We start from the raw sequence: 27564 nt of genomic DNA on the forward strand, positions 1-27564 counted from the left end.
GATATACGCTGTACTTTGAATCAAACTTACAACTTGCATGTAATCTTTCTAGATCTGAATATATTTGCCCTGTATAAGTTTTTTTTCCTGGGTGTTGAATGGGTGGTCAGTGGTTTAGTAGTAATTTGTTTATTATAATATTAGTTATTTATTATATTGTTCACTATGAAATGGTCAAAATAGCATATTTGCTTCAGCGATAGCACACATCCTTAATGCTGTGAGAAAACAGAGAAATACTGCTGTATTTTAGTAAACAACTGAAAATAGTTGAGTTTTGCAGTCAGCGTAGGAAATAGGACTCTAATGAATTATGCCATACAATAAATCTATTATTTGTGGCTGTTCTTGCAAAGTTAACAAATACCCATAAGTCCCATTACATAGGGAGATCCCACACCTGAATATTTTGCATCCATCTTCATTTTCTCTTCACGCCGCCATTTTGCTCTTCTGTTAGAAAACCAGATCTAAGAGTATGAAAAACAAAAAAACTGTTTTATTTTCTGTGCCTGTGTGCCATGCAGTTTTGAGGGTTTTATTTTAATAAGCATTCCCCTGCCTATTGATATTACAGCGTTACAGCTGTTGGAGTAGAGGCATTTGACAGTGAATAAGGGATGTTTTACAGGGTGTTTGTGCACATCAGGGAATGCCCCTAAAAGAAATATCTTCTTTAGCCCATTATTTCATTATAATAACCTTTAAGTGTAAAATTTACTTGAAAGGGGGTATTTCAAAATTGCCAGTTTTCTGGCATTTTTTCTGCTGTTTGGAAACCTGATTTACTAATTGCAAAACCACCAAAAACAAAACCCCATAAATATGAAGTTTTAAAAACCATGTCCGACACATCACCATCCTGAATTTTCATTAGATTTAGCAACAGCCAGATTTATGGAGCCATGGTTTTGAAAATCCCAGAAAAAACACTGGAATAATCAGCCATACAATAGAAATGATTGTGATTGGTGAGATGCATACTGATCAGAAGGTGAGGACTCCCAATGCACTTTTAATGAGGGCAATCATTATGTATTGATGAAGATTTAAATAACTCGTCTTATAGGGGCAAAATTATTGTATTAGTTTTATCGGGTGGCAAAATAATGTTTAATAGAATTAACAGAGCAACATTATTTATTAATTGCAATAAAATTATAGAATATTATTTAATATTAATGCAGGCTGCATGGACTCGCTTACTTCACAATAAAAGAGCAGTTCTTGATTTCCATCCTAAAGCCAACCCCCAACTTCCAGCCCACTGCTTCATGCAGTTCTCCTTTGATGATGACGATTGTTGAGGATATAATTTTTTTTTTTTTAGAAACTACACTCACTACATTACTTGTTTTGTGTTAAGAACAGTGGCTTTATGAGTTCTGATAATAATTTGATTTTATTTCTTTGTTCTTCTCTACCCATGTTATAAGTCTTATCAGAGCCATAACTAGACTTTTTGGTGCCTTGTGCTAAAATTGGTGCCACCCACCCATTTTTCCAATAGGGCCATAAGGTGCATGATCTCGTGGGGAAGAGGCATGATAAAATTTAGACACAAATCCACTTTATACCCCCTTCATGCACTTCACTTGTTATTCTGTTCCACTGCTCCTTATTAAATAACACATTTTAATCAACTGCAGTGCTGATCATGTTTTCACAAAGTACAAGGGAAGCTTGAAATAGTTTGAATTCTCTAGCTTAGAATTATCTACTTTTCTATGCAAGGGCAGATCGCTCAATGAATAGATTGTCTGACTGCAATGCCACAGGCAATAGGTTTGAGACCCATGTATGTCAGCATCTTAAAATGTAATGTTGTATAGGTATTAGCAATGGAAGAGGTGGGGGAAAGAGACAGGGCCATTCAGGAAATGCTGGGCTTCAAAAAGGGGAAATTACAAGTGAAAGTAATTAAAGCTGGATACACACTATAACACAGTGTCATGCGGACGCCGTACTTGCCTCTCCGGGGGGCGCTGGATTTCCGGGCGGCCGTCCTTGCTGGCGGTCTCCGGCACCCGGCGCTCCGTCCGGCGCTCGTAGTATGGACGTTGCGGGTGCGCCCGGCGTTCACTGGGGGACAGGTGACATCATCAAGCGCTTCCCCAATCAGACGCTGGCGGGAAGTTCAAATTCAGATGCCGGGCAGAGCTCCGGCGCCTGAGTATCATCTTTACTGCTATTGTAGTTGTGATCTCCAGAGCTCCCGTATCCCTGTGGCTTCCAGCGCTTCCAGATGTACCTCTGTGCCTCCGAGCACTTCAGCGCTTCCAGACAAGCACCTCAGTGCCTCCAGGCACTTGTGCACCTACAAGCACCTCAGTACCTCCAAGCACTTCTGCGCCTACAAGCACCTCAGTGCCTCCAGGCACTTCTGCACCTACAGGCACCTCAGTGCCTCCAAGCACCTCAGTGCCTCCAGGCACTTCTGCACCTATAAGCACCTTAGTACCTCCAAGCACCTCTGTGCTTCCAAGCACTTCTGTGCCTACAAGCACCTCAGTGACTCCAAGCACCTCAGTGTCTCCAAACACCTCAGAGCCTCCAAACACCCAGTGCTCACAAGCATCCAGTACTTTCTCATTTATTCCTCAGCACCTTTTCAAGTTCTGTCTTTCAGGAGACCTCCTGCATCCACGCGTACCTCCTGTCTGCCGACCAGATCCTGCATGAGGAAAACCTATATTCGGCCATCTGTGCTGCGGTCCAGCGGCGGTTCCTCTTCCCGGTCACCAGAAGAAACCCCGAGTCCACAACACTCCCAAACCAGGTCAGTGATAGTATACTCAGGCCTCATGGACCCGGGGGATCGGAACACAGAGTCGAGCGCCATCCAAAGTTTGGCTTCCCGAGTTCAGACTCAGGAGGCGACACAGGGCCAGGTGATGCAATATTTCCAGGAATTGTCCGTCCGATTGGATCAAATTCAAGCATCCTTAGCTTCCGTAATTCCGGTTTCAGTTCCCGTAACTGCTCCAGTTGCCGTTTCCAGTAACGTCCAATCTCCGGCCGGTACCAGGTCACGCCTTCAGCTTCCTACTCCTTCCCGCTATAATGGAAATCCAAAGAATTGCCGTGGTTTTCTAAACCAGTGTGAGGTGCACTTCGAGCTTCTCTCTCATAATTTCCCTACGGATCGGTCTAAGGTGGCGTATATTATTTCCCTGCTCGAAGGGTCAGCGTTGGATTGGGTGTCTCCGTTATGGGACCGATCTGATCCTGTGGTTTCCAACTACACCAATTTCATCACGTCCTTTCGAAGAATCTTCGACGAGCCTGGCAGGATGACCACTGCTTCTTCTGACTTGCTCCGTGTTTGTCAGGGCTCCCGCTCCGTGGGTTAGTACGTGGTTCATTTCCAGACCATTGCCTCTGAACTTCACTGGAATAATGACGCCCTGAGGGCTGCCTTCTGGAACGGTCTCTGCGACCGGCTGAAAGATGAGTTGGTCACTAGGGATCTGCCCGATCCATTAGAAGAGTTGATCTCCCTCTGCGTCAAGGTGGATCTTCGGATGCAGGAGCGTGGAGGAGAACGTAATCGTTCAGATCGTTCCAGGTTCCGGCATCCTCCTCCCAGGCCGGCGGCTGTGCCCAGTTCGGACGAACCCATGCAAATTAACCGGTCCCGACTGTCTCCGGAGGAACGACAGCGTCGTCGTGAGGGTAAACTTTGCCTTTACTGTGGAGTCGCAGATCATTTCCTCAAGTTTTGTAAATCCCGTCCGGGAAACGGGCAGGCCTAGCTTGTTCCGGAGGAGTCAAGTTGGGGGTCACGACTAAATCTTCTCCGATTTTGGATTGTTTGCTTCCTGTGTCTTTAATCACCAAGTCAGTCTCCAAGTCGTGTGAGGCCCTGTTGGATTCCAGAGCTGCGGGGAACTTCGTTTCTTCTTCCTGTGTCCAAAGCATGGATTTAAAGGTACGGCCTATCGAGCGGCCTATTTCGTTGACGGCTATCAATGGTACTAGAATATCCAAGGGTCTCATAACGTGGCGCACGGAGCCAGTTAAGCTGCAAATCGGAGCTCTACATCAAGAATGTCTGGAATTCTTGGTGATTCCGGAAATGCATCATGATCTGGTCCTCGGAATGCCTTGGTTCAAAATTCATAATCCCCACATTGACTGGAAGTCTTCTCAAATTCTGTCTTGGAGTTCTTTTTGTCACGCTAACTGTCTCACTTCCGTTTGTCCGCTCCGTGTCTCTTCTAAGTCGGATGAAGAGCATATTCCGGAGGCGTATCAAGGGTTCAAGGATGTGTTTTCGGAACAAGCTGCTGACCAGTTACCACCTCATAGGCCTTGGGACTGCCCTATTGACCTTATCCCAGGGAAGATGCCGCCCCGTGGCCGCACATATCCTTTGTCACTTCCTGAGACTCAAGCTATGTCGGACTATATTAAGTCCAATCTGCTCAAGGGATTCATTCACCCCTCTTCCTCCCCTGCTAGAGCGGGCTTCTTTTTCGTGAAGAAGAAGGACGGGGGGTTGAGACCATGTATCGACTACCGCGGCCTAAACGATATCACCATCAAGAATAAATACCCCTTGCCACTAATCACAGAGTTATTTGATAGGGTTCGTGGCGCCTGCGTTTTCTCCAAGCTCGATTTGAGGGGAGCCTATAATCTTATACGCATCCAAGAAGGGGATGAATGGAAGACCGCCTTCAATACCCGGGATGGGCATTACGAATACCTGGTGATACCGTTTGGCCTTAGTAATGCTCCTACAGTCTTCCAGGGATTCGTCAACAAAATCTTCCTAGACATGTTATATCGAAGTGTTGTGGAATATTTAGACGACATACTGATTTTTTCCAAAGATCTTGTTGAACACAGGACTCAAGTCAAAGAGGTGCTCCACCGTTTACGAAAGAATCGTCTCTATGCTAAGTTCTCCAAATGTATCTTCGAGGTAACATCAATTCCGTTCCTCGGTTATATCATCTCGGGGACGGAGCTTCGCATGGATCCGGAGAAGCTCTCTGCCATTCGTGACTGGACTCAGCCTCTCTCTTTGAAAGCAATACAAAGATTCCTGGGCTTTGCGAATTACTACAGGAAATTCGTTAAGGGTTTCTCCACCATTGTTGCGCCCATTACTGCCTTGACGAGAAAGGGCTCCAACCCGGGTTTGTGGCCTCCCGAAGCCATAGAGGCTTTTTCCCACTTGAAATCAGCTTTCATGTCCGCTCCAGTACTTCAACAACCAAATTTCGAAGAACCTTTCTTCCTAGAAGTTGACGCATCCTCGGTCGGAGTTGGGGCCGTTCTCTCTCAGTACTCCTCAGATAAGAAATTACATCCGTGTGGCTTCCACTCTCGTAAATTCTCTCCGGCCGAACGAAATTACACTATTGGAGACCAGGAACTTTTGGCAATTAAATCTGCCTTGGAAGAGTGAAGATATCTCTTAGAAGGGGCCAAACATGTGATTACCATTTACACTGATCACAAAAATTTGTTGTATATCAAAACCGCACAGTGCTTGAATCCTCGCCAAGCTAGATGGGCACTCTTCTTCACTCGATTTTCTATTGTTATCAAGTACCGGGCCGGGACTTTCAATACTAAAGCGGATGCGTTGTCCCGTTCACAAACTCCCACAGACGAAGATGATTCTTTCGAGCGGAGTTTAATTCTGAATCCAATCTCTGTCTCCGCTGCCTCAACTACTCCAGGTCCTCTCCCTGGAAGAATGTCCGTACCAGCTAAATTCCGGCCGAGAATACTACAGTGGGCCCATATCTCCAAGTTTTCCGGTCATCCCGGTGCCCAGAAGATGTACAAGTTTCTGCAAAGATCTTACTGGTGGGACACCATGAGGAAGGATGTACAGGATTACGTTTGTTCTTGCCCACAGTGTACACAGCATAAATCTCCTTGCCTGCCTCATGCTGTGTTGCTTCGTCCTCTGCCTATTCCTATGAAACCCTGGACTCACATTTCCATGGACTTCATCACTGACTTGCCCTGTTCCAAAGGTTGCAACACCGTCTTGGTGATCGTCGACCGTTTTTCGAAGATGGCGCACTTCGTTCCATTGACGGGTCTGCCGACAGCTCATAAATTAGCTCTATTATTCGTCCGAGAACATTTTCGGTTGCTTGGGTTGCCTCAGGAAATAGTCTCTGATCGAGGGGTACAGTTCACCCCAAGGTTTTGGAAAGCTCTCTGCTCGGCCTTACAGATTAAACTTAAGTTTTTGTCCGCTTATCATCCCCAAACGAATGGACAAACGGAACGAGTCAATCAAGATCTAGAGACTTTCCTCCGCCTTTATCTCTCCCCTTCACAGGACAACTGGGTGGAGTTGCTGCCTTGGGCAGAGTTTGCCCATAACCATTCATTTCATTCTTCCACTGGTGAGTCTCCGTTCTTCGTCAACTATGGGTTCCACCCACGAGTTCCGGAATTACCAAGTCTTCCGACAGAAAATGTTCCAGCTGTAACGTCCACTCTACTACACTTCAGACAAATTTGGAGTAAGATTCATGCTAGTCTTAAAAAGGTTTCTGTCCGATACAAGTTCTTCGCAGATAAGAAACGGCAAACCGCTACTCAATGCAAGGTTGGAGATAGGGTATGGCTTTCCACACGTAATCTCCGGTTAAAGGTGCCCACTATGAAGTTCGCTCCAAGATTCATCGGTCCTTATCCTGTGCTACAAGTCCTGAATCCTGTGGTCTGTAAGTTGGGTTTGCCTTCTCACCTACGTATACCAAATGCCTTCCATGTTTCTCTTCTTCGTCCTCTCGTCCTTAATCGTTTTCATTCAAAGTCCTCTAGCCCCACCTCAGTGGAAGCTGAAACCGGAACAGACTACGAGATCAAAACTATTCTGGACTCTCGTTACCTTCACAAGAATCTGCAATATCTGGTGGAATGGAAAGGGTATGGTCCTGAGGAGAGAAGTTGGATAAAGGCTTCTGAGGTCTCGGCTCCTCGACTAATCCGGATTTTCCATTCTAGACACCCTACGAAACCAGCAAAGTGTCCAGGGGCCACTACTAGAGGAGGGGGTACTGTCATGCCGCTGCCACAGCCGCCGTACTTGCCTCTCCGGGGGCGCTGGATCTCCGGGCGGCCGTCCTCGCTGGCGGCGTCCGGCGCTCGTAGTATGGACGTCGTGGGTGTGCCCGGCGTTCACTGGGGGACAGGTGACGTCATCAAGCGCTTCCCCAATCAGACGCTGGCGGGAAGTTCAAATTCAGACGCCGGGCAGAGCTCCGGCGCCTGAGTATCATCTTTACTGCTATTGTAGTTGTGATCTCCAGAGCTCCCGTATCCCTGTGGCTTCCAGCGCTTCCAGACGAACCTCTGTGCCTCCGAGCACTTCAGCGCTTCCAGACAAGCACCTCAGTGCCTCCAGGCACTTCTGCACCTACAAGCACCTCAGTGCCTCCAAGCACTTCTGCGCCTCCAAGCACTTCTGCGCCTACAAGCACCTCAGTGCCTCCAAGCACCTCAGTGCCTCCAGGCACTAATGCACCTACAGGCACCTCAGTGCCTCCAGGCACTTCTGCACCTATAAGCACCTCAGTACTTCCAAGCACCTCTGTGCTTCCAAGCACCTCTGTGCCTCCAAGCACTTCTGTGCCTACAAGCACCTCAGTGCCTACAAGCACCTCAGTGTCTCCATACACCTCAGAGCCTCCAAACACCCAGTGCTCACAAGCGTAGTTTGTGTCCCCAACATCCAGTACTTTCTCATTTATTCCTCAGCACCTTTTCAAGTTCTGTCTTTCAGGAGACCTCCAGCATCCACACGTACCTCCTGTCTGCCGACCAGATCCTGCATGAGGAAAACCTATATTCGTCCATCTCTGCTGCGGTCCAGCGGCGGTTCCTCTTCCCGGTCACCGGAAGAAACCCCGAGTCCACAACACTCCCAAACCAGGTCAGTGATACACAGGTTCTCAAACTTGGTCCTCAGGACCCCACACAGTGCATGTTTTGCAGGTCACCCAGCAGGTGCACGGGTGTATTTATTACTCACTGACACATTTTAAAAGGTCCACAGGTGGAGCTAATTATTTCACTGGTGATTCTGTGGGAAGACCTGCAAAACATGCACTGTGTGGAGTAATGAGGACCGAGTTTGAGAACCTGTGCACTATAAGATTATCTACTCAATATTTCTGGTAATGTATGAGAACAAATAACAATCAATGGACAAAAATGGTAATTCTGATAAATTGGTAAAATAAAATAGATTTAACCAATTTGTCTGAACGTCCTTTTTTGTCTGCTTTTCAGTGTTTGGGAACAAATGGTCAATTGTCATTTGCTCCCATACCACATTTTCGTTCCAACCAGAAAAATTGGACAGATAATCTTAAAGTGTGTATCCAGCTTTAAATAGATAATTGACAAATGCTGCCAACAGCGCCCCTGCTATGTGCGGTGGCACACTCCGCACACACCTAGTTATAGCCCTGTGTCTTATCATTGAAAGTAGTGATGTGCACCGGAAATTTTTCGGGTTTTGGTTTTGGATTCGGTTCCGCGGCCGTGTTTTGGATTCGGACGCGTTTTGGCAAAACCTCCCTGAAATTTTTTTGTCGGATTCGGGTGTTTTTTTACAAAAAACCCTCACAAACAGCTTAAATCATAGAATTTGGGGGTCATTTTGATCCCATAGTATTATTAACCTCAATAACCATAATTTACACTCATTTTCAGTCTATTCTGAACACCTCACACCTCACAATATTATTTTTAGTCCTAAAATTTGCACCGAGGTCGCTGGATGACTAAGCTAAGCGACCCAAGTGGCCGACACAAACACCTGGCCCATCTAGGAGTGGCACTGCAGTGTCAAACAGGATGCCACTTCAAAAAAATAGTCCCCAAACAGCACATGATGCACAGAAAAAAAGAGGTGCGATGAGGTAGCTGTGTGACTAAGCTAAGCGACCCAAGTGGCCGACACAAACACCTGGCCCATCTAGGAGTGGCACTGCAGTGTCAGACAGGATGGCAGATTTAAAAAATAGTCCCCAAACAGCACATGATGCAAAGAAAAAAAGAGGTGCACCAAGGTCGCTGGATGGCTAAGCTAAGCGACCCAAGTGGCCGACACAAACACCTGGCCCATCTAGGAGTGGCACTGCAGTGTCAGACAGGATGGCAGATTTAAAAAATAGTCCCCAAACAGCACTTGATGCAAAGAAAAAAAGAGGTGCACCAAGGTCGCTGGATGGCTAAGCTAAGCATCACAAGTGGCTGACACAAACACCTGGCCCATCTAGGAGTGGCACTGCAGTGTCAGGCAGGATGGCACTTCAAAAAAATAGTCCCCAAACAGCACATGATGCAAAGAAAAATGAAAGAAAAAAGAGGTGCAAGATGGAATTGTCCTTGGGCCCTCCCACCCACCCTTATGTTGTATAAACAGGACATGCACACTTTAACGAACCCATCATTTCAGCGACAGGGTCTGCCACACGACTGTGACTGAAATGACTGGTTGGTTTGGGCCCCCACCAAAAAAGAAGCAATCAATCTCTCCTTGCACAAACTGGCTCTACAGAGGCAAGATGTCCACCTCCTCCTCATCGTCCGATTCCTCACCCCTTTCACTGTGTACGTCCCCCTCCTCACAGATTATTAATTCGTCCCCACTGGAATCCACCATCTCAGGTCCCTGTGTACTTTCTGGAGGCAATTGCTGCTGGTGAATGTCTCCACGGAGGAATTGATTATAATTTATTTTGATGAACATCATCTTCTCCACATTTTCTGGAAGTAACCTCGTACGCCGATTGCTGACAAGGTGAGCGGCTGCACTAAACACTCTTTCGGAGTACACACTGGAGGGGGGGCAACTTAGGTAAAATAAAGCCAGTTTCTGCAAGGGCCTCCAAATTGCCTCTTTTTCCTGCCAGTATATGTACGGGACTGTCTGATGTGCCTACTTGGATGCGGTCACTCATATAATCCTCCACCATTCTTTCAATGGTGAGAATCATATGCAGTGACAGTAGACGACCTGTCAGTAATCGTTGGCAGGTCCTTCAGTCAGGACCAGATGTCAGCACTCGCTCCAGACTGCCCTGCATCACCGCCAGCGGGTGGGCTCGGAATTCTTAGCCTTTTCCTCGCATCCCCAGTTGCGGGAGAATGTGAAGGAAGAGCTGTTGACGGGTCACGTTCCGCTTGACTTGACAATTTTCTCACCAGCAGGTCTTTGAACCTCTGCAGACTTGTGTCTGCCGGAAAGAGAGATCCAACGTAGGTTTTAAATCTAGGATCGAGCACGGTGGCCAAAATGTAGTGCTCTGATTTCATCAGATTGACCACCCGTGAATCCTGGTTAAGCGAATTAAGGGCTCCATCCACAAGTCCCACATGCCTAGCGGAATCGCTCTGTTTTAGCTCCTCCTTCAATGTCTCCAGCTTCTTCTGCAAAAGCCTGATGAGGGGAATGACCGGACTCAAGCTGGCAGTGTCTGAACTGACTTCACGTGTGGCAAGTTCAAAGGGTTGCAGAACCTTGCACAACGTTGAAATCATTCTCCACTGTGCTTGAGTCAGGTGCATTCCCCCTCCTTTGCCTATATCGTAGGCAGATGTATAGGCTTGAATGGCCTTTTGCTGCTCCTCCATCCTCTGAAGCATATAGAGGGTTGAATTCCACCTCGTTACCACCTCTTGCTTCAGATGATGGCAGGGCAGGTTCAGGACTGTTTGCTGGTGCTCCAGTCTTCGGCACGCGGTGGTTGAATGCCGAAAGTGGCCTGCAATTCTCCGGGCCACCGACAGCATCTCTTGCACGCCCCTGTCGTTTTTTAAATAATTCTGCACCACCAAATTCAATGTATGTGCAAAACATGGGACGTGCTGGAATTTGCCCAGATGTAATGCATGCACAATATTGGTGGCGTTGTCCGATGTCACAAATCCCCAGGAGAGTCCAATTGGGGTAAGCCATTTTGCGATGATGTTCCTCAGTTTCCGTAAGAGGTTGTCAGCTGTGTGCCTCTTATGGAAAGCGGTGATACAAAGCGTAGCCTGCCTAGGAACGAGTTGGCGTTTGCGAGATGCTGCTACTGGTGCCGCCGCTGCTGGTCTTGCTGCGGGAGGCAATACATCTACCCAGTGGGCTGTCACAGTCATATAATCCTGAGTCTGCCCTGCTCCACTTGTCCACATGTCCGTGGTTAAGTGGACATTGGGTACAACTGCATTTTTTAGGACACTGGTGACTCTTTTTCTGACGTCTGTGTACATTTTTGGTATCGCCTGCCTAGAGAAATGGAACCTAGATGGTATTTGGTACCGGGGACACAGTACCTCAATCAAGTCTCTAGTTGCCTGTGAATTAACGGTGGATACCGGAAACACGTTTCTCACCACCCAGGCTGCCAAGGCCTGAGTTATCCGCTTTGCAGCAGGATGACTGCTGTGATATTTCATCTTCCTCGCAAAGGACTGTTGGACAGTCAATTGCTTACTGGAAGTAGTACAAGTGGTCTTACGACTTCCCCTCTGGGATGACGATCGACTCCCAGCAGCAACAACAGCAGCGCCAGCAGCAGTAGGCGTTACACTCAAGGATGCATCGGAGGAATCCCAGGCAGGAGAGGACTCGTCAGACTTGACAGTGACATGGCCTGCAGGACTATTGGCTTTCCTGTCTAAGGAGGAAATTGACACTAAGGGAGTTGGTTGTGTGGTTTGCAGGAGCTTGGTTACAAGAGGAAGGGATTTAGTTGGCAGTGGACTGCTTCCGCTGTCATCCAAAGTTTTTGAACTTGTCACTGACTTCTGATGAATGCGGTCCAGGTGACGTATAAGGGAGGATGTTCCTAGGTGGTTAACGTCCTTACCCCTACTTATTACAGCTTGACAAAGGCAACACACGGCTTGACACCAGTTGTCCGCATTTCTGTTGAAATAATTCCACACCGAAGAGGTGATTTTTTTTGTATTTTGACCAGGCATGTCAATGGCCATATTCGTCCCACGGACAACAGGTGTCTCCCCGGGTGCCTGACTTAAACAAACCACCTCACCATCAGAATCCTCCTTGTCAATTTCCTCCCCAGCGCCAGCAACACCCATATCCTCATCCTGGTGTACTTCAACAGTGATATCTTCAATTTGACTATCAGGAACTGGACTGCGGGTGCTCCTTCCAGCACTTGCAGGGGGGCGTGCAAACGGTGGAAGGCACAACCTCTTCCCGTCCAGTGTTGGGAGGTCAGGCATCGCAACCGACACAATTGGACTCTCCTTGGGGATTTGTGATTTAGAAGAACGCACAGTTCTTTGCTGTGCTTTTGCCATCTTAACTCTTTTAAGTTTTCTAGCAGGAGGATGAGTGCTTCCATCCTCAGGTGAAGCTGAACCACTAGCCTTGAACATAGGCCAGGGCCTCAGCCGTTCCTTGCCACTCCGTGTCGTAAATGGCACATTGGCAAGTTTACGCTTCTCCTCAGACGATTTTGATTTAGATTTTTGGGTCATTTTACTGAGCTTTATTTTTTTGGAGTTTACATGCTCTCTACTATGACATTGTGCATCGGCCTTGGCAGATGACGTTGATGGCATTTCATCGTCTCGGCCATGACTAGTGGCAGCAGCTTCAGCACGAGGTGGAAGTGGATCTTGATCTTTCCCTATTTTACCCTCCACATTTTTGTTCTCCATTTTTTAATGTGTGGAATTATATGCCAGTAATAGATCAACGTATAATACTGGTGGTCACTAATCAGCAAAACTCTGCACTGTACTCCTCCTATATAATACTGCTGGTCCCCAGTCCCCACAATAAAGCAGTGTGAGCACAGATATATGCAGCACACTGAGCACAGATATGGAGCGTTTTTCAGGCAGACAACGTATAATACTGGTGGTAACTGGTCAGCAAAACTCTGCACTGTACTCCTATATAATACTGCTGGTCCCCAGTCCCCACAATAAAGCAGTGTGAGTACAGATATATGCAGCACACTGAGCACAGATATGGAGCGTTTTTCAGGCAGACAACGTATAATACTGGTGGTCACTGGTCAGCAAAACTCTGCACTGTACTCCTCCTATATAATACTGCTGGTCCCCAGTTCCCACAATAAAGCAGTGTGAGCACAGATATATGCAGCACACTGAGCACAGATATGGAGCGTTTTTCAGGCAGACAACGTATAATACTGGTGGTCACTGGTCAGCAAAACTCTGCACTGTACTCCTCCTATATAATACTGCTGGTCCCCAGTCCCCACAATAAAGCAGTGTGAGCACAGATATATGCAGCACACTGAACACAGATATGGAGCGTTTTTCAGGCAGACAACGTATAATACTGGTGGTCACTGGTCAGCAAAACTCTGCACTGTACTCCTCCTATATAATACTGCTGGTCCCCAGTCCCCACAGTAAAGCAGTGTGAGCACAGATATATGCAGCACACTGAGCACAGATATGGAGCCTTTTTCAGGCAGACAACGTATACTGGTGGTCACTGGTCAGCAAAACTCTGCACTGTACTCCTCCTATATAATACTGCTGGTCCCCAGTCCCCACAATAAAGCAGTGTGAGCACAGATATATGCAGCACACTGAGCACAGATATGGAGCATTTTTCAGGCAGACAACGTATTATACTGGTGGTCACTGGTCAGCAAAACTCTGCACTGTACTCCTATAATACTGCTGGTCCCCAGAATAAAGATATTTGCACTGCAGCCCCCTGAAACAAAGTGAGAGGACGCCAGCCACGTCCTCTCACTATCATTTCCAATGCACGAGTGAAAAATGTCGACGATGCCCGGCTTTATATAGAATCCGAATCTCGCGAGAATCCGACAGCGGGATGACGATCGGGCGCGCTCGGGTTAACCGAGCAAGGCGGGAGGATCCGAGTCTGCCTCGGACCCGTGTAAAAAGGGTGAAGTTCGGGGGGGTTCGGATTCCGACGAACCGAACCCGCTCATCACTAATTGAAAGTGGGATGATGTATCAGTTAAAGGACCAGTGATGTGCAGTGAGGTGAGGCAGAGCCTTTCCTGTCATACTTACGTTTAAACCAGAGTTTTGACTGAATAAATTATATGAAAAATACTGATAATTTGTTTGATACATCTTCTTTGCATTATTCTAATAATTTTTATAGCCCAAACTCTGGAGTAAAAAGTCTATGGCAGGTGAGGCAGTGCCTCACCTGTGTTTCCTTTCCACACATCTCTAATCAAAACTCACCAGATTTCCAGGAGTTTATAATGCTGCACCTGTGTATAATGCCCAGATGTACCCTTTGGCTCATATATTGCATGTAAATCTGGCTCTGGGGTTAGCCAGTGCCTCCTGAGCCATTTAGCTAACCGCACGTCCCTGGGACTTACAGTTCTTAATATGGTGTAATCATGTTCCCATGTAATGCTGTTTAGTGTTTATGAGCCTGCTTTACCATCTATTATATTAGCTGGACATTCTATATTTGTTCATTCATGTGTATAGAATGTAGATGTAGAATTTATAGAAATCATTTTATGTTCATGATTTGTTTTCATTCAATGTATATTTGTACCACTTGTATATACAGTATTTGATATATGCCATATATGTGCTAGATTTTTTTTTAACAACTCCACACATGCCTTTTAGTATTGTGATTCATTTGGTAGTGAAATGAAGGTATATAGGACACCTGTATCTAGGTATACAGCGGACCTGTCCAGCCACCTGGAAGAGGGGGGTGTAAATGATATCCAGCTATAGCAGCAATACATCTTGAGGAAAGAGAGAGAGCTCTGAAATGCGTTGATACTGCTGCAAAGTGAGCACGGGCATGGACCCCATAAGCCTAAGGCTGTTGCCGAGATCCTCTACTCTGAAACTGCGCAGGACGTTTCAGACCCAGTGCGCAGCGTTGCACGTGTGAGGGTACTCGCTACTCTGCTTGTTTTTATATCTTATATTGTATGTGTTTTTATTTACTATTCCCGTAAGGGATTGCGTGATTCTGAGGTTCTCAAACACGATCCTCAAGGCACCCTAGCGGTCCAGGTTTTAAGTATATCCATGCTTGGCCACGAGTGACTTAATTAGTACCTCAGTCAATTTGATTTAACAGTCTGGCGGAGCCATGGACTTAAAACCTGGACCGTTGGGGAGCCTTGAGTTTGATAACCTCTGGTGTGATTAAATTGTTTACTACAAGGGAGTTTCCCTCTCTCATTTATCCGAGTGTCACCCACATGGATGGGAGGAGGAGAGTCTATGGTATATATGCCCTCTGGAGGAGTTTAAGAATATCGGTTGGGGAACATACAGTGTCTGATTGTCATTGTTACAGCATAAAGATACCTTTATGGGAACAAAGCAAGTTTCTTTAATGTGTTACCCCATTGGGAGCCAGTTTGATGCTTCAGTCTGAAGTTTGAAACAGATACAGCATATGAGTATTGCCTTTGGTATTGCGGTTTTATTGGATGGGTGTTACAATAAAACTAACAGAGTAAACAAAAATACCTATTTACACTTGACTGCATACGGAGCACCAACACTCCAATTCTTTGATTTTGCCTTTGGTTAGATTCCAGCTTTGTGTTCTTGTATCTCGTATTTTGACTGTACTTATAGTAACGTATGCAAATTTACAGACAAAAATCAGAGTACAATAGTAGGTATCGTGGTAGGTGCGCCCACAAGAACTTGTATGGGTTATTGATCAAACTAAATTTGTAGGTATTTCTTATAACACATTTCCCACTGTCTTCATCAATATTGTTTCACCATTTTTTTAACCAAATGCAAAGGACGTTGACATTTAATGCACGCACTCTGATGGTGACTTCAGGAAGCCCGGTGTCCGTTGCAAGTTTCTCCCTGGTGGCCATATCTGGATACTGAACACGCTGAAATTCTGCAGGTACAAACAGCAAATAAGAGAGATGAGCTATCTTGCACACGTAAGATGTGCACTTCAGTGTGAAATAACTTACAAACATGGAATGAGGTCCTCTGTGCACAAATGCAATCACTAGCTAACCAGTGCAATTTTGGAAACGTAGCCTCAAAACATACAAGCGTCCAGTACAATTCTGTAATTATTCTTTTTTTTTTTTTTTTGACAAATACATCTAATTGTATACATCTTGTATGTCAAAGTGCACCCACAGCACATTGCCATTGTAGATTTTGGAACTGACCCTTTTTTTTTTTACAGATGCCAGCTTGAAATGCCCTTGGTAAAAGTAAAAAAACTCCCAATGATCACCACCATTTCCTTTTAACTCTTTTGGTTTTCTCGTAAAATATTGCTTGTCTAAATATTAATTTATATATTTATAAGAGTAAGAGGACATTGTGACAGACATGAGTCATCATTGCCAGTGCAACTATTGTGTATTTGGGAGGGGGCTAAAACAGGTAGTGCCTACCTGTCTAAATTGACTAAATGGGCAGTTGCCCAGGGGCCCCAGAATTCTAAGGTCCCATGGCCGATTCTGATGCCCCTCAGCCAGTCAGAAACAGCACTAGTCACCTATAGCACGCCACCAGAAACATTGTAGATAGCACCCCCCCAGACAGAAACATCTCCAATAGAACTCCCAAAATAACACCAGCTGCCGATAATAGCACCCCCCTCCCCAAAGAACAGCTGCCGCCAATTGAAACCCCCCCCCTCCTCCTGTCCAAACATAGTCACCAGTAGCACCCCCCATGACCACTCACGTGGACAGAAAAGTACATTGCTTGTCCAGGGGCCTTCACTGATGTTAAAATGGCCCAGGGTAGGGAGCGTTACATCAGACCTTTTAAAGAGGACAAGTGAGAAAGATGTCCATAGCATCCAATCATATTCCACCTATTTTATAGAGTGTACTAGGTAAAAGATGCTTGCTATGGGCAACTTCTCCACTTACCATCCTTAGAAGGCTTGATACATCTCTTCCAGAATATGTGACATTATATGACTCATTTAGGGCCTGGTTCTGACTTCTGAGTCACAGTACTGATTCAACTGCACTATCTCTGATATGTGTTGGAAATGTACTGGGAGGTGACACAGAGATGTGTGTTATGGGTGTGTTCCAGGCATGTTGTTGTAATTGGTTTTGTACATAGATGCTTATCAGGTCCTCAGTGTTTTTATTTGTATCTGCGATGACTAAGTACTGGTGACACCAGCATTTAAATTAAACACTCCTTGGCCTTCCTTGTCTTACAATGGGTAAGAGGGTTGTATTTATTCATTTATATTGTTGTGTCCACACACATGATCCAGCTGGTTATTGCATTTCTTAGTTTAATGAAGCATGTTCTTATGGACCCTACTGACGCTGACTATGAAAATCTTCTTGTATAAAGCAGTCTGACACAGTTTGATCATAGAAAATATTCCATATACTAGAAGAAGAGCTTTTGCAAGATGATAACTTGAATTTTGCAGGTGAACTAACAGTAAATTTAATATACAACTGTGCTACACTATCCAGACACCTTCACTATGCGTTTACTGTCTTCATTAGAATAATGCCTAGAACACAAACCCTATGGGGCTGATTCTGAGTTGGGGGCACAGCAAGTGCAGCATGGTTTAGACTAGGTGCACAGTTACTTATTGTGCTTTGCTCCCAGCCCAGGATCAGCCCCTATATGTCTGGCCTATACTTTGCATTATAACGTAAAGATTAGAATAAATCAAAATGGCTTCCACCTTTTTCTAGGATGTCTGTTTGGTCTGTAGAAAATATAGTCCTGCTGCGATGTTGGTTGTTTTGCGGAGTCACACTAGACTGAGCTTCAGGATTACTTCCACCACATGGATCTTCAGATGGAATATTCACATTCGTTGCTTCAAGAGAAACTTCTGGAGATCCTGAATAAATTGTAAATGTATGTTTAATGTTATTTCACTACTTGGAACATATTACTTTTCCTAATTAAGAAGTATACAATAAATGTAAAAAAAAAGTACGGATGCATACCTCCCAACTGTCCCAATTTTTTACGGAACAGTCCTGGCTGGGAGACTGGTCCACTCTTCTGGAGGGCCGGGAGCACCACAGATTTTTGGGAGCCTCCTGGCCGTTCCGGGAGAGTAGGCAAGTATACCCTGCAGCTGTGCAATACCGTAAATATATGAATCAGGCCCACTGTTCTTTACTGTGTTTATTATTCATGGAGATGTCTTCAGTGTTCACAGGTTTATAAAGTTAGATAAAAAAAAGGTAGCTAGGGGTGTGTTTATCTAGGGTAGTGGCTAGATCCTCTTCAGAGAAGGTGAAAAACCATGGCAAATATCATCTCACAGGGGGAAGGGCAGTTTCACAATCCACGTCACATCTATTTTCTTTAGTAACCTGGTAGCCACTGAGCCCAAAACGTGGTGAGCATACACTTTTGCTCCTCATCTTTTGCACATAAGCAGCGGATCTGAGATGCTGGCAGTGTGCATCTTTGTACACAAGACAGTGGCTGAGTCTTTAGAATATTTTCACTAGCAGGACCGGATTAATGGCCACATAGGCCTGGAGCTGAAAATTTGCTAGGGCCTGTACTGAGAAGGAGTGGAGCTGTGACGAGGGCTGTGTGAATGTGGCCAGAGACATGTGGGCATGTACACCCTATAGTTTATGTGCCCCAATGTCTCCTTAAATACATAAACATAGAAAAATGTGATAATTTTGTGAGAAAACTACAAAAATAATTTTAATACTTAGGGTTTATGATTGTTTGGTCAGCTGTGCACCTGGTCATCCTGCTGCCAGCATGATGGGCCTATTTTTATGTGGAGGCCTGGACCTTTGGCTCCATTCGCCCCATTGTTAATCTGGCCCTGTTCACAAGTCCACTGTGTCTAAAATTGCAATTGCAAATGCAGCTGTGTACACCTCTCTCTGTTCTAGAAGAAGGCATAAACATAGACATCGGAAACGTGGCATCAAATGGTTGCTGGGCTTCCAACATCAAATCAAGTGATGCAATGGCTACTAGCTGGAAAGCTGCATCTGATGGCTGGCAACCATCGAATACTTACAATTTGGGAGAAGTACTTCCACCAAATCGGGAACATCAATGGTTGCTAGCCATCAGCTCCTAATTTCCATTCTAAGAAGGTGTTCCTTCTATCCTCATACCTTCTAACTTTAGATCAGGTTAGGGAGGGACAAATTGGGCGCATGCCCAGAATTGGGGGCGTGGTTTAGCTGCAAGGCGCATGGTCTCAATCAGAATACTGCTCCTGAGATCTACCCCCCCCCCAGCCCCCAGACTCTCCAGCAGCCAGCACAGCATGTGTAATTGACGGGTGCATGAGGTATCAGAGCGGCCTCCCCAACTTCCCCCCTCCCCATCTTAGAGATGAGCGCCGGAAATTTTTCGGGTTTTGTGTTTTGGTTTTGGGTTCGGTTCCACGGCCGTGTTTTGGGTTCGACCGCGTTTTGGCAAAACCTCACCGAATTTTTTTTGTCGGATTCGGGTGTGTTTTGGATTCGGGTGTTTTTTTCCAAAAAACCTAAAAAACAGCTTAAATCATAGAATTTGGCGGTCATTTTGATCCCAAAGTATTATTAACCTCAAAAACCATAATTTCCACTCATTTTCAGTCTATTCTGAATACCTCACACCTCACAATATTATTTTTAGTCCTAAAATTTGCACCGAGGTCGCTGTGTGAGTAAGATAAGCGACCCTAGTGGCCGACACAAACACCGGGCCCATCTAGGAGTGGCACTGCAGTGTCACGCAGGATGGCCCTTCCAAAAAACCCTCCCCAAACAGCACATGACGCAAAGAAAAAAAGAGGCGCAATGAGGTAGCTGTGTGAGTAAGATTAGCGACCCTAGTGGCCGACACAAACACCGGGCCCATCTAGGAGTGGCACTGCAGTGTCACGCAGGATGTCCCTTCCAAAAAACCCTCCCCAAACAGCACATGACGCAAAGAAAAAAAGAGGCGCAATGAGGTAGCTGTGTGAGTAAGATAAGCGACCCTAGTGGCCGACACAAACACCGGGCCCATCTAGGAGTGTCACTGCAGTGTCACGCAGGATGTCCCTTCCAAAAAACCCTCCCCAAACAGCACATGACGCAAAGAAAAAAAGAGGCGCAATGAGGTAGCTGTGTGAGTAAGATAAGCGACCCTAGTGGCCGACACAAACACCGGGCCCATCTAGGAGTGGCACTGCAGTGTCACGCAGGATGTCCCTTCCAAAAAACCCTCCCCAAACAGCACATGACGCAAAGAAAAAGAAAAGAAAAAAGAGGTGCAAGATGGAATTGTCCTTGGGCCCTCCCACCCACCCTTATGTTGTATAAACAGGACATGCACACTTTAACCAACCCATCATTTCAGTGACAGGGTCTGCCACACGACTGTGACTGATATGACGGGTTGGTTTGGACCCCCACCAAAAAAGAAGCAATTAATCTCTCCTTGCACAAACTGGCTCTACAGAGGCAAGATGTCCACCTCATCATCATCCTCCGATATATCACCGTGTACATCCCCCTCCTCACAGATTATCAATTCGTCCCCACTGGAATCCACCATCTCAGCTCCCTGTGTACTTTGTGGAGGCAATTGCTGCTGGTCAATGTCTCCACGGAGGAATTGATTATAATTCATTTTAATGAACATCATCTTCTCCACATTTTCTGGATGTAACCTCGTACGCCGATTGCTGACAAGGTGAGCGGCGGCACTAAACACTCTTTCGGAGTACACACTTGTGGGAGGGCAACTTAGGTAGAATAAAGCCAGTTTGTGCAAGGGCCTCCAAATTGCCTCTTTTTCCTGCCAGTATAAGTACGGACTGTGTGACGTGCCTACTTGGATGCGGTCACTCATATAATCCTCCACCATTCTTTCAATGGGGAGAGAATCATATGCAGTGACAGTAGACGACATGTCCGTAATCGTTGTCAGGTCCTTCAGTCCGGACCAGATGTCAGCATCAGCAGTCGCTCCAGACTGCCCTGCATCACCGCCAGCGGGTGGGCTCGGAATTCTGAGCCTTTTCCTCGCACCCCCAGTTGCGGGAGAATGTGAAGGAGGAGATGTTGTTGACAGGTCGCGTTCCGCTTGACTTGACAATTTACTCACCAGCAGGTGTTTGAACCCCAGCAGACTTGTGTCTGCCGGAAAGAGAGATCCAAGGTAGGCTTTAAATCTAGGATCGAGCACGGTGGCCAAAATGTAGTGCTCTGATTTCAACAGATTGACCACCCGTGAATCCTTGCTAAGCGAATTAAGGGCTCCATCCACAAGTCCCACATGCCTAGCGGAATCGCTCCGTGTTAGCTCCTCCTTCAATGTCTCCAGCTTCTTCTGCAAAAGCCTGATGAGGGGAATGACCTGACTCAGGCTGGCAGTGTCTGAACTGACTTCACGTGTGGCAAGTTCAAAGGGCATCAGAACCTTGCACAACGTTGAAATCATTCTCCACTGCGCTTGAGACAGGTGCATCCCACCTCCTATATCGTGCTCAATTGTATAGGCTTGAATGGCCTTTTGCTGCTCCTCCAACCTCTGAAGCATATACAGGGTTGAATTCCACCTCGTTACCACTTCTTGCTTCAGATGATGGCAGGGCAGGTTCAGTAGTTTTTGGTGGTGCTCCAGTTTTCTGTACGTGGTGCCTGTACGCCGAAAGTGTCCCGCAATTCTTCTGGCCACCGACAGCATCTCTTGCACGCCCCTGTCATTTTTTAAAAAATTCTGCACCACCAAATTCAAGGTATGTGCAAAACATGGGACGTGCTGGAATTGGCCCAGATTTAATGCACACACAATATTGCTGGCGTTGTCCGATGCCACAAATCCACAGGAGAGTCCAATTGGGGTAAGCCATTCCACGATGATCTTCCTCAGTTGCCGTAAGAGGTTTTCAGCTGTGTGCGTATTCTGGAAACCGGTGATACAAAGCGTAGCCTGCCTAGGAAAGAGTTGGCGTTTGCGAGATGCTGCTACTGGTGCCGCCGCTGCTGTTCTTGCGGCGGGAGTCCATACATCTACCCAGTGGGCTGTCACAGTCATATAGTCCTGACCCTGCCCTGCTCCACTTGTCCACATGTCCGTGGTTAAGTGGACATTGGGTACAGCTGCATTTTTTAGGACACTGGTGACTCTTTTTCTGAGGTCTGTGTACATTTTCAGTATCGCCTGCCTAGAGAAATGGAACCTAGATGGTATTTGGTACCGGGGACACAGTACCTCCAACAAGTCTCTAGTTGGCTCTGCAGTAATGATGGATACCGGAACCACGTTTCTCACCACCCAGGATGTCAAGGCCTCAGTTATCCGCTTTGCAGTAGGATGACTGCTGTGATATTTCATCTTCCTCGCAAAGGACTGTTGGACAGTCAATTGCTTGGTGGAAGTAGTAAAAGTGGTCTTACGACTTCCCCTCTGGGATGACCATCGACTCCCAGCAGCAACAACAGCAGCGCCAGCAGCAGTAGGCGTTACACGCAAGGATGCATCGGAGGAATCCCAGGCAGGAGAGGACTCGTTAGAATTGCCAGTGACATGGCCTGCAGGACTATTGGCATTCCTGGGGAAGGAGGAAATTGACACTGAGGGAGTTGGTGGGGTGGTTTGCGTAAGCTTGGTTACAAGAGGAAGGGATTTACTGGTCAGTGGACTGCTTCCGCTGTCGGCCCAAGTTTTTGAACTTGTCACTGACTTATTATGAATGCGCTGCAGGTGACGTATAAGGGAGGATGTTCCGAGGTGGTTAACGTCCTTACCCCTACTTATTACAGCTTGACAAAGGGAACACACGGCTTGACACCTGTTGTCCGCATTTCTGGTGAAATACTTCCACACCGAAGAGCTGATTTTTTTGGTATTTTCACCAGGCATGTCAACTGCCATATTCCTACCACGGACAACAGGTGTCTCCCCGGGTGCCTGACTTAAACAAACCACCTCACCATCAGAATCCTCCTGGTCAATTTCCTCCCCAGCGCCAGCAACACCCATATCCTCCTCATCCTGGTGTACTTCAACACTGACATCTTCAATCTGACTATCAGGAACTGGACTGCGGGTGCTCCTTCCATCACTTGCAGGGGGCGTGCAAATGGTGGAAGGCGCATGCTCTTCACGTCCAGTGTTGGGAAGGTCAGGCATCGCAACCGACACAATTGGAGTCGGACTCTCCTTGTGGATTTGGGATTTCGAAGAACGCACAGTTCTTTGCGGTGCTACTGCTTTTGCCAGCTTTAGTCTTTTCATTTTTCTAGCGAGAGGCTGAGTGCTTCCATCCTCATGTGAAGCTGAACCACTAGCCATGAACATAGGCCAGGGCCTCAGCCGTTCCTTGCCACTCCGTGTGGTAAATGGCATATTGGCAAGTTTACGCTTCTCCTCCGACAATTTTATTTTAGGTTTTGGAGTCCTTTTTTTACTGATATTTGGTGTTTTGGATTTGACATGCTCTGTACTATGACATTGGGCATCGGCCTTGGCAGACGACGTTGCTGGCATTTCATCGTCTCGGCCATGACTAGTGGCAGCAGCTTCAGCACGAGGTGGAAGTGGATCTTGATCTTTCCCTAATTTTGGAACCTCAACATTTTTGTTCTCCATATTTTAATAGGCACAACTAAAAGGCACCTCAGGTAAACAATGGAGATGGATGGATTGGATACTAGTATACAATTATGGACGGGCTGCCGAGTGCCGACACAGAGGTAGCCACAGCCGTGAACTACCGCACTGTACTGTGTCTGCTGCTAATATATAGACTGGTTGATAAAGAGATAGTATACTCGTAACTAGTATGTATGTATAAAGAAAGAAAAAAAAACCACGGTTAGGTGGTATATACAATTATGGACGGGCTGCCGAGTGCCGACACAGAGGTAGCCACAGCCGTGAACTACCGCACTGTACTGTGTCTGCTGCTAATATAGACTGGTTGATAAAGAGATAGTATACTCGTAACTAGTATGTATGTATAAAGAAAGAAAAAAAAACCACGGTTAGGTGGTATATACAATTATGGACGGGCTGCCGAGTGCCGACACAGAGGTAGCCACAGCCGTGAACTACCGCACTGTACTGTGTCTGCTGCTAATATAGACTGGTTGATAAAGAGATAGTATACTCGTAACTAGTATGTATGTATAAAGAAAGAAAAAAAAACCACGGTTAGGTGGTATATACAATTATGGACGGGCTGCCGAGTGCCGACACAGAGGTAGCCACAGCCGTGAACTACCGCACTGTACTGTGTCTGCTGCTAATATAGACTGGTTGATAAAGAGATAGTATACTCGTAACTAGTATGACTATAAAGAAAGAAAAAAAAACCACGGTTAGGTGGTATATACAATTATGGACGGGCTGCCGAGTGCCGACACAGAGGTAGCCACAGCCGTGAACTACCGCACTGTACTGTGTCTGCTGCTAATATAGACTGGTTGATAAAGAGATAGTATACTACTAATATTATATATACTGGTGGTCAGGTCACTGGTCACTAGTCACACTGGCAGTGGCACTCCTGCAGCAAAAGTGTGCACTGTTTAATTTTAATATAATATTATGTACTCCTGGCTCCTGCTATAACCTATAACTGGCACTGCAGTGCTCCCCAGTCTCCCCCACAATTATAAGCTGTGTGAGCTGAGCACAGTCAGATATATATATACATTGATGCAGCACACTGGGCTGAGCAGTGCACACAGATATGGTATGTGACTGAGTCACTGTGTGTATCGTTTTTTTCAGGCAGAGAACGGATATATTAAATAAAACAAACAACTGCACTGTCTGGTGGTCACTGTGGTCGTCAGTCACTAAACTCTGCACTCTCTTCTACAGTATCACAGCCTCAGGTCAATCTCTCTCTCTCTCTCTCAACCCTAATCTAAATGGAGAGGACGCCAGCCACGTCCTCTCCCTATCAATCTCAATGCACGTGTGAAAATGGCGGCGACGCGCGGCTCCTTATATAGAATCCGAGTCTCGCGAGAATCCGACAGCGTCATGATGACGTTCGGGCGCGCTCGGGTTAACCGAGCAAGGCGGGAGGATCCGAGTCTGCTTGGACCCGTGAAAAAAACATGAAGTTCGTGCGGGTTCGGATTCAGAGAAACCGAACCCGCTCATCTCTACCCCATCTGCAGGAGGGACAGCAGGACAGTCCTAGAAAAACAATACTGTCCCGCTGGAATCAGGACAGTTGGAAGGTATGTATCCTTCATGTTTATATGTGCAGCATGTGCTTCATCCTGTACTGTAAATAAAGAATTCCCATTTGATACTTTCTGCTGCTCCTATATACTGTTTCACATCTGCTAAAAGGATATGGGCACAGGACTGCAGACAGATAAGATACTTTCTACTGTAGTGTTTATATGGGCTCAGTATGATTTGCCGATGGACGGGATGCCGGCTGTCAGTATACTGACAGCGGCATCCCGTCCATCATAATCCTGACAGACCCCCATTAATCCCCCTAACCCTCACCTTTTCACTACCCTAACCCTCCCTTGTGGGTGCCTAACCCTCCCCGGTGGTGCCTAACCCTAACCCTCCCTTCCCCACTGCCTAAACCTAACCTCCCCGCTTGATGCCTAACCTCCCCTTCTAAGTGCCTAAACCTAACCATCCCTCCCCTGTCCCTAACCTTCCCGTCCCTGCTCCCTAACCCCCCTTCTCCTGCCTAAACCTAACCTCCCCCCGCGGCAGGACACCAGTGGGTCCCGCTGTGAGGACAACTGGGATGCTGGCTGTTGGTAATGTGATGCCAGAATCCAGAGCGGTGTCTATATTGATATATAGACGCCGGTATTGCGTCCTCCTATGGGATCTCGGTATATTGACCGCTGGGATCCCATCCATCGCGAAGCTAACTGCTTCCCGTTTATATATAGCATGTCTGCTAACAGGTTATGGGCACAGGACTGCAGACAGATAAGAAACTTTCTGCTGTTTTTATATAGCATGCCGGGCTCATGGGCGTTTTAACAGTGGGAGAGGCCTATATCCAACCTCCACCATCGGAGTCGTCCTCCTCTGCAGCCAGCGCCCGTCAGCGTAATAGAGTCTGAGCACTAGAGGTCAGTGCTATTTACCGGAGATTTGAGGAGAGATGCTACCAGTGGCGGGGGACTCCAGAGAGGTGACTATTTAAAAAATGGGTGTGCAGTGTGGGCCCCCCTGAAGCCCGGTGGCCCGTTTGCACCACACACACTGCATTCATTATATATACACCACTGGTAGGGATGTACTTAATATCTGGGCTGTCGGGATCCCGGCGTTCAGGATCCCGACACCGGAATCTCGACAGACGAGAATGCCGACAGACTATTCCCACAGAGTGGGAATAGAACCTATGGTGAGCACACCTGTGATGAGCACACCTGTGCTACCTAGCGCTCGCTCCGCTGCTAGCATTCTAGCAGGTGGGATGCCGCTGTCGGATACTGACAGCCGGCATCCTGTCTGCCGGGATTTCATATCTATCCCAGCTATAGCATGTCTACTAACAGGTTATGGGCACGGTACTGCGGACAGATAAGATACTTTCTGCTGCTTATATAGCATGTCTGCTAACAGGTTATGGATACAGGACTGCGGACAGATCAGAAAGAAAACTTATAAAAGTCAGAAACTCAGTGAATGAGAAAACAGAGCCCAGTAGACATGGCTGCTGCAACCAGAGCTTCAACCAAATCCACAGTGATGATTTAAAGAGTATAAATAATTCACACATATGTATGTGGACAATGAAAAAATAGGATTTTGATACCTACCGGTAAATCCTTTTCTCTGACGTCCTAAGTGGATGCTGGGACTCCGTAAGGACCATGGGGATTAGCGGCTCCGCAGGAAACTGGGCACAACTAAAGAAAGCTTTAGGACTACCTGGTGTGCACTGGCTCCTCCCACTAAGACCCTCCTCCAGACCTCAGTTAGATTCTTGTGCCCGGCTGAGCTGGATGCACACTAGGGGCTCTCCTGAGCTCCTAGAAAGAAAGTATATTTAGGTTTTTTATTTTACAGTGAGATCTGCTGGCAACAGACTCACTGCAGCGAGGGACTAAGGGGCGAAGAAGCGAACCTACCTAACAGGTGGTAGTTTGGGCTTCTTAGGCTACTGGACACCATTAGCTCCAGAGGGATCGACCGCAGGACGCGACCTTGGTGTTCGTTCCCGGAGCCGCGCCGCCGTCCCCCTTACAGAGCCAGAAGCATGAAGAGTCCGGAAAATCGGCGGCAGAAGACTTCGGTCTTCACCAAGGTAGCGCACAGCACTGCAGCTGTGCGCCATTGCTCCTCATGTACACCTCACACTCCGGTCACTGATGGGTGCAGGGCGCTGGGGGGGGGCGCCCTGAGGGCAATATATGACACCTTGGCTGGCAAATCTACATCATATATAGTCCTAGAGGCTATATAGATGTAAAATTACCCCTGCCAGAAAAAGCGGGAGAAAGTCAGTTGAAAAAGGGGCGGGGCTTCTCCCTCAGCACACTGGCGCCATTTTCTCTTCACAGTGCAGCTGGAAGACAGCTCCCCAGGCTCTCCCCTGTAGTTTTCAGGCTTAAAGGGTTAAAAAGAGAGGGGGGGGGCACTAAA

At 46.8% G+C, this 27564-nt stretch overlaps 1 protein-coding gene across 1 annotated transcript in view; it reads right to left on the reverse strand.

Moving 5' to 3' along the window:
• PAX4 (paired box 4) overlaps positions 1-27564 on the reverse strand; it is a 74001-nt gene that overhangs the window by 13870 nt on the left and 32567 nt on the right. Inside the window, exons 2-4 of the mRNA XM_063930450.1 lie at positions 17684-17845; positions 15804-15886; positions 401-470 (exon numbers count right to left, since the gene is read on the reverse strand). Of these exons, the coding sequence (XP_063786520.1) occupies positions 401-470; positions 15804-15886; positions 17684-17845 (315 nt within the window). The remainder of the gene's footprint in view (positions 1-400; positions 471-15803; positions 15887-17683; positions 17846-27564) is intronic.

This window comes from Pseudophryne corroboree, chromosome 6 (assembly GCF_028390025.1).
Source record: "Pseudophryne corroboree isolate aPseCor3 chromosome 6, aPseCor3.hap2, whole genome shotgun sequence".
NCBI classification, from domain to species: Eukaryota; Metazoa; Chordata; class Amphibia; order Anura; family Myobatrachidae; genus Pseudophryne; species Pseudophryne corroboree.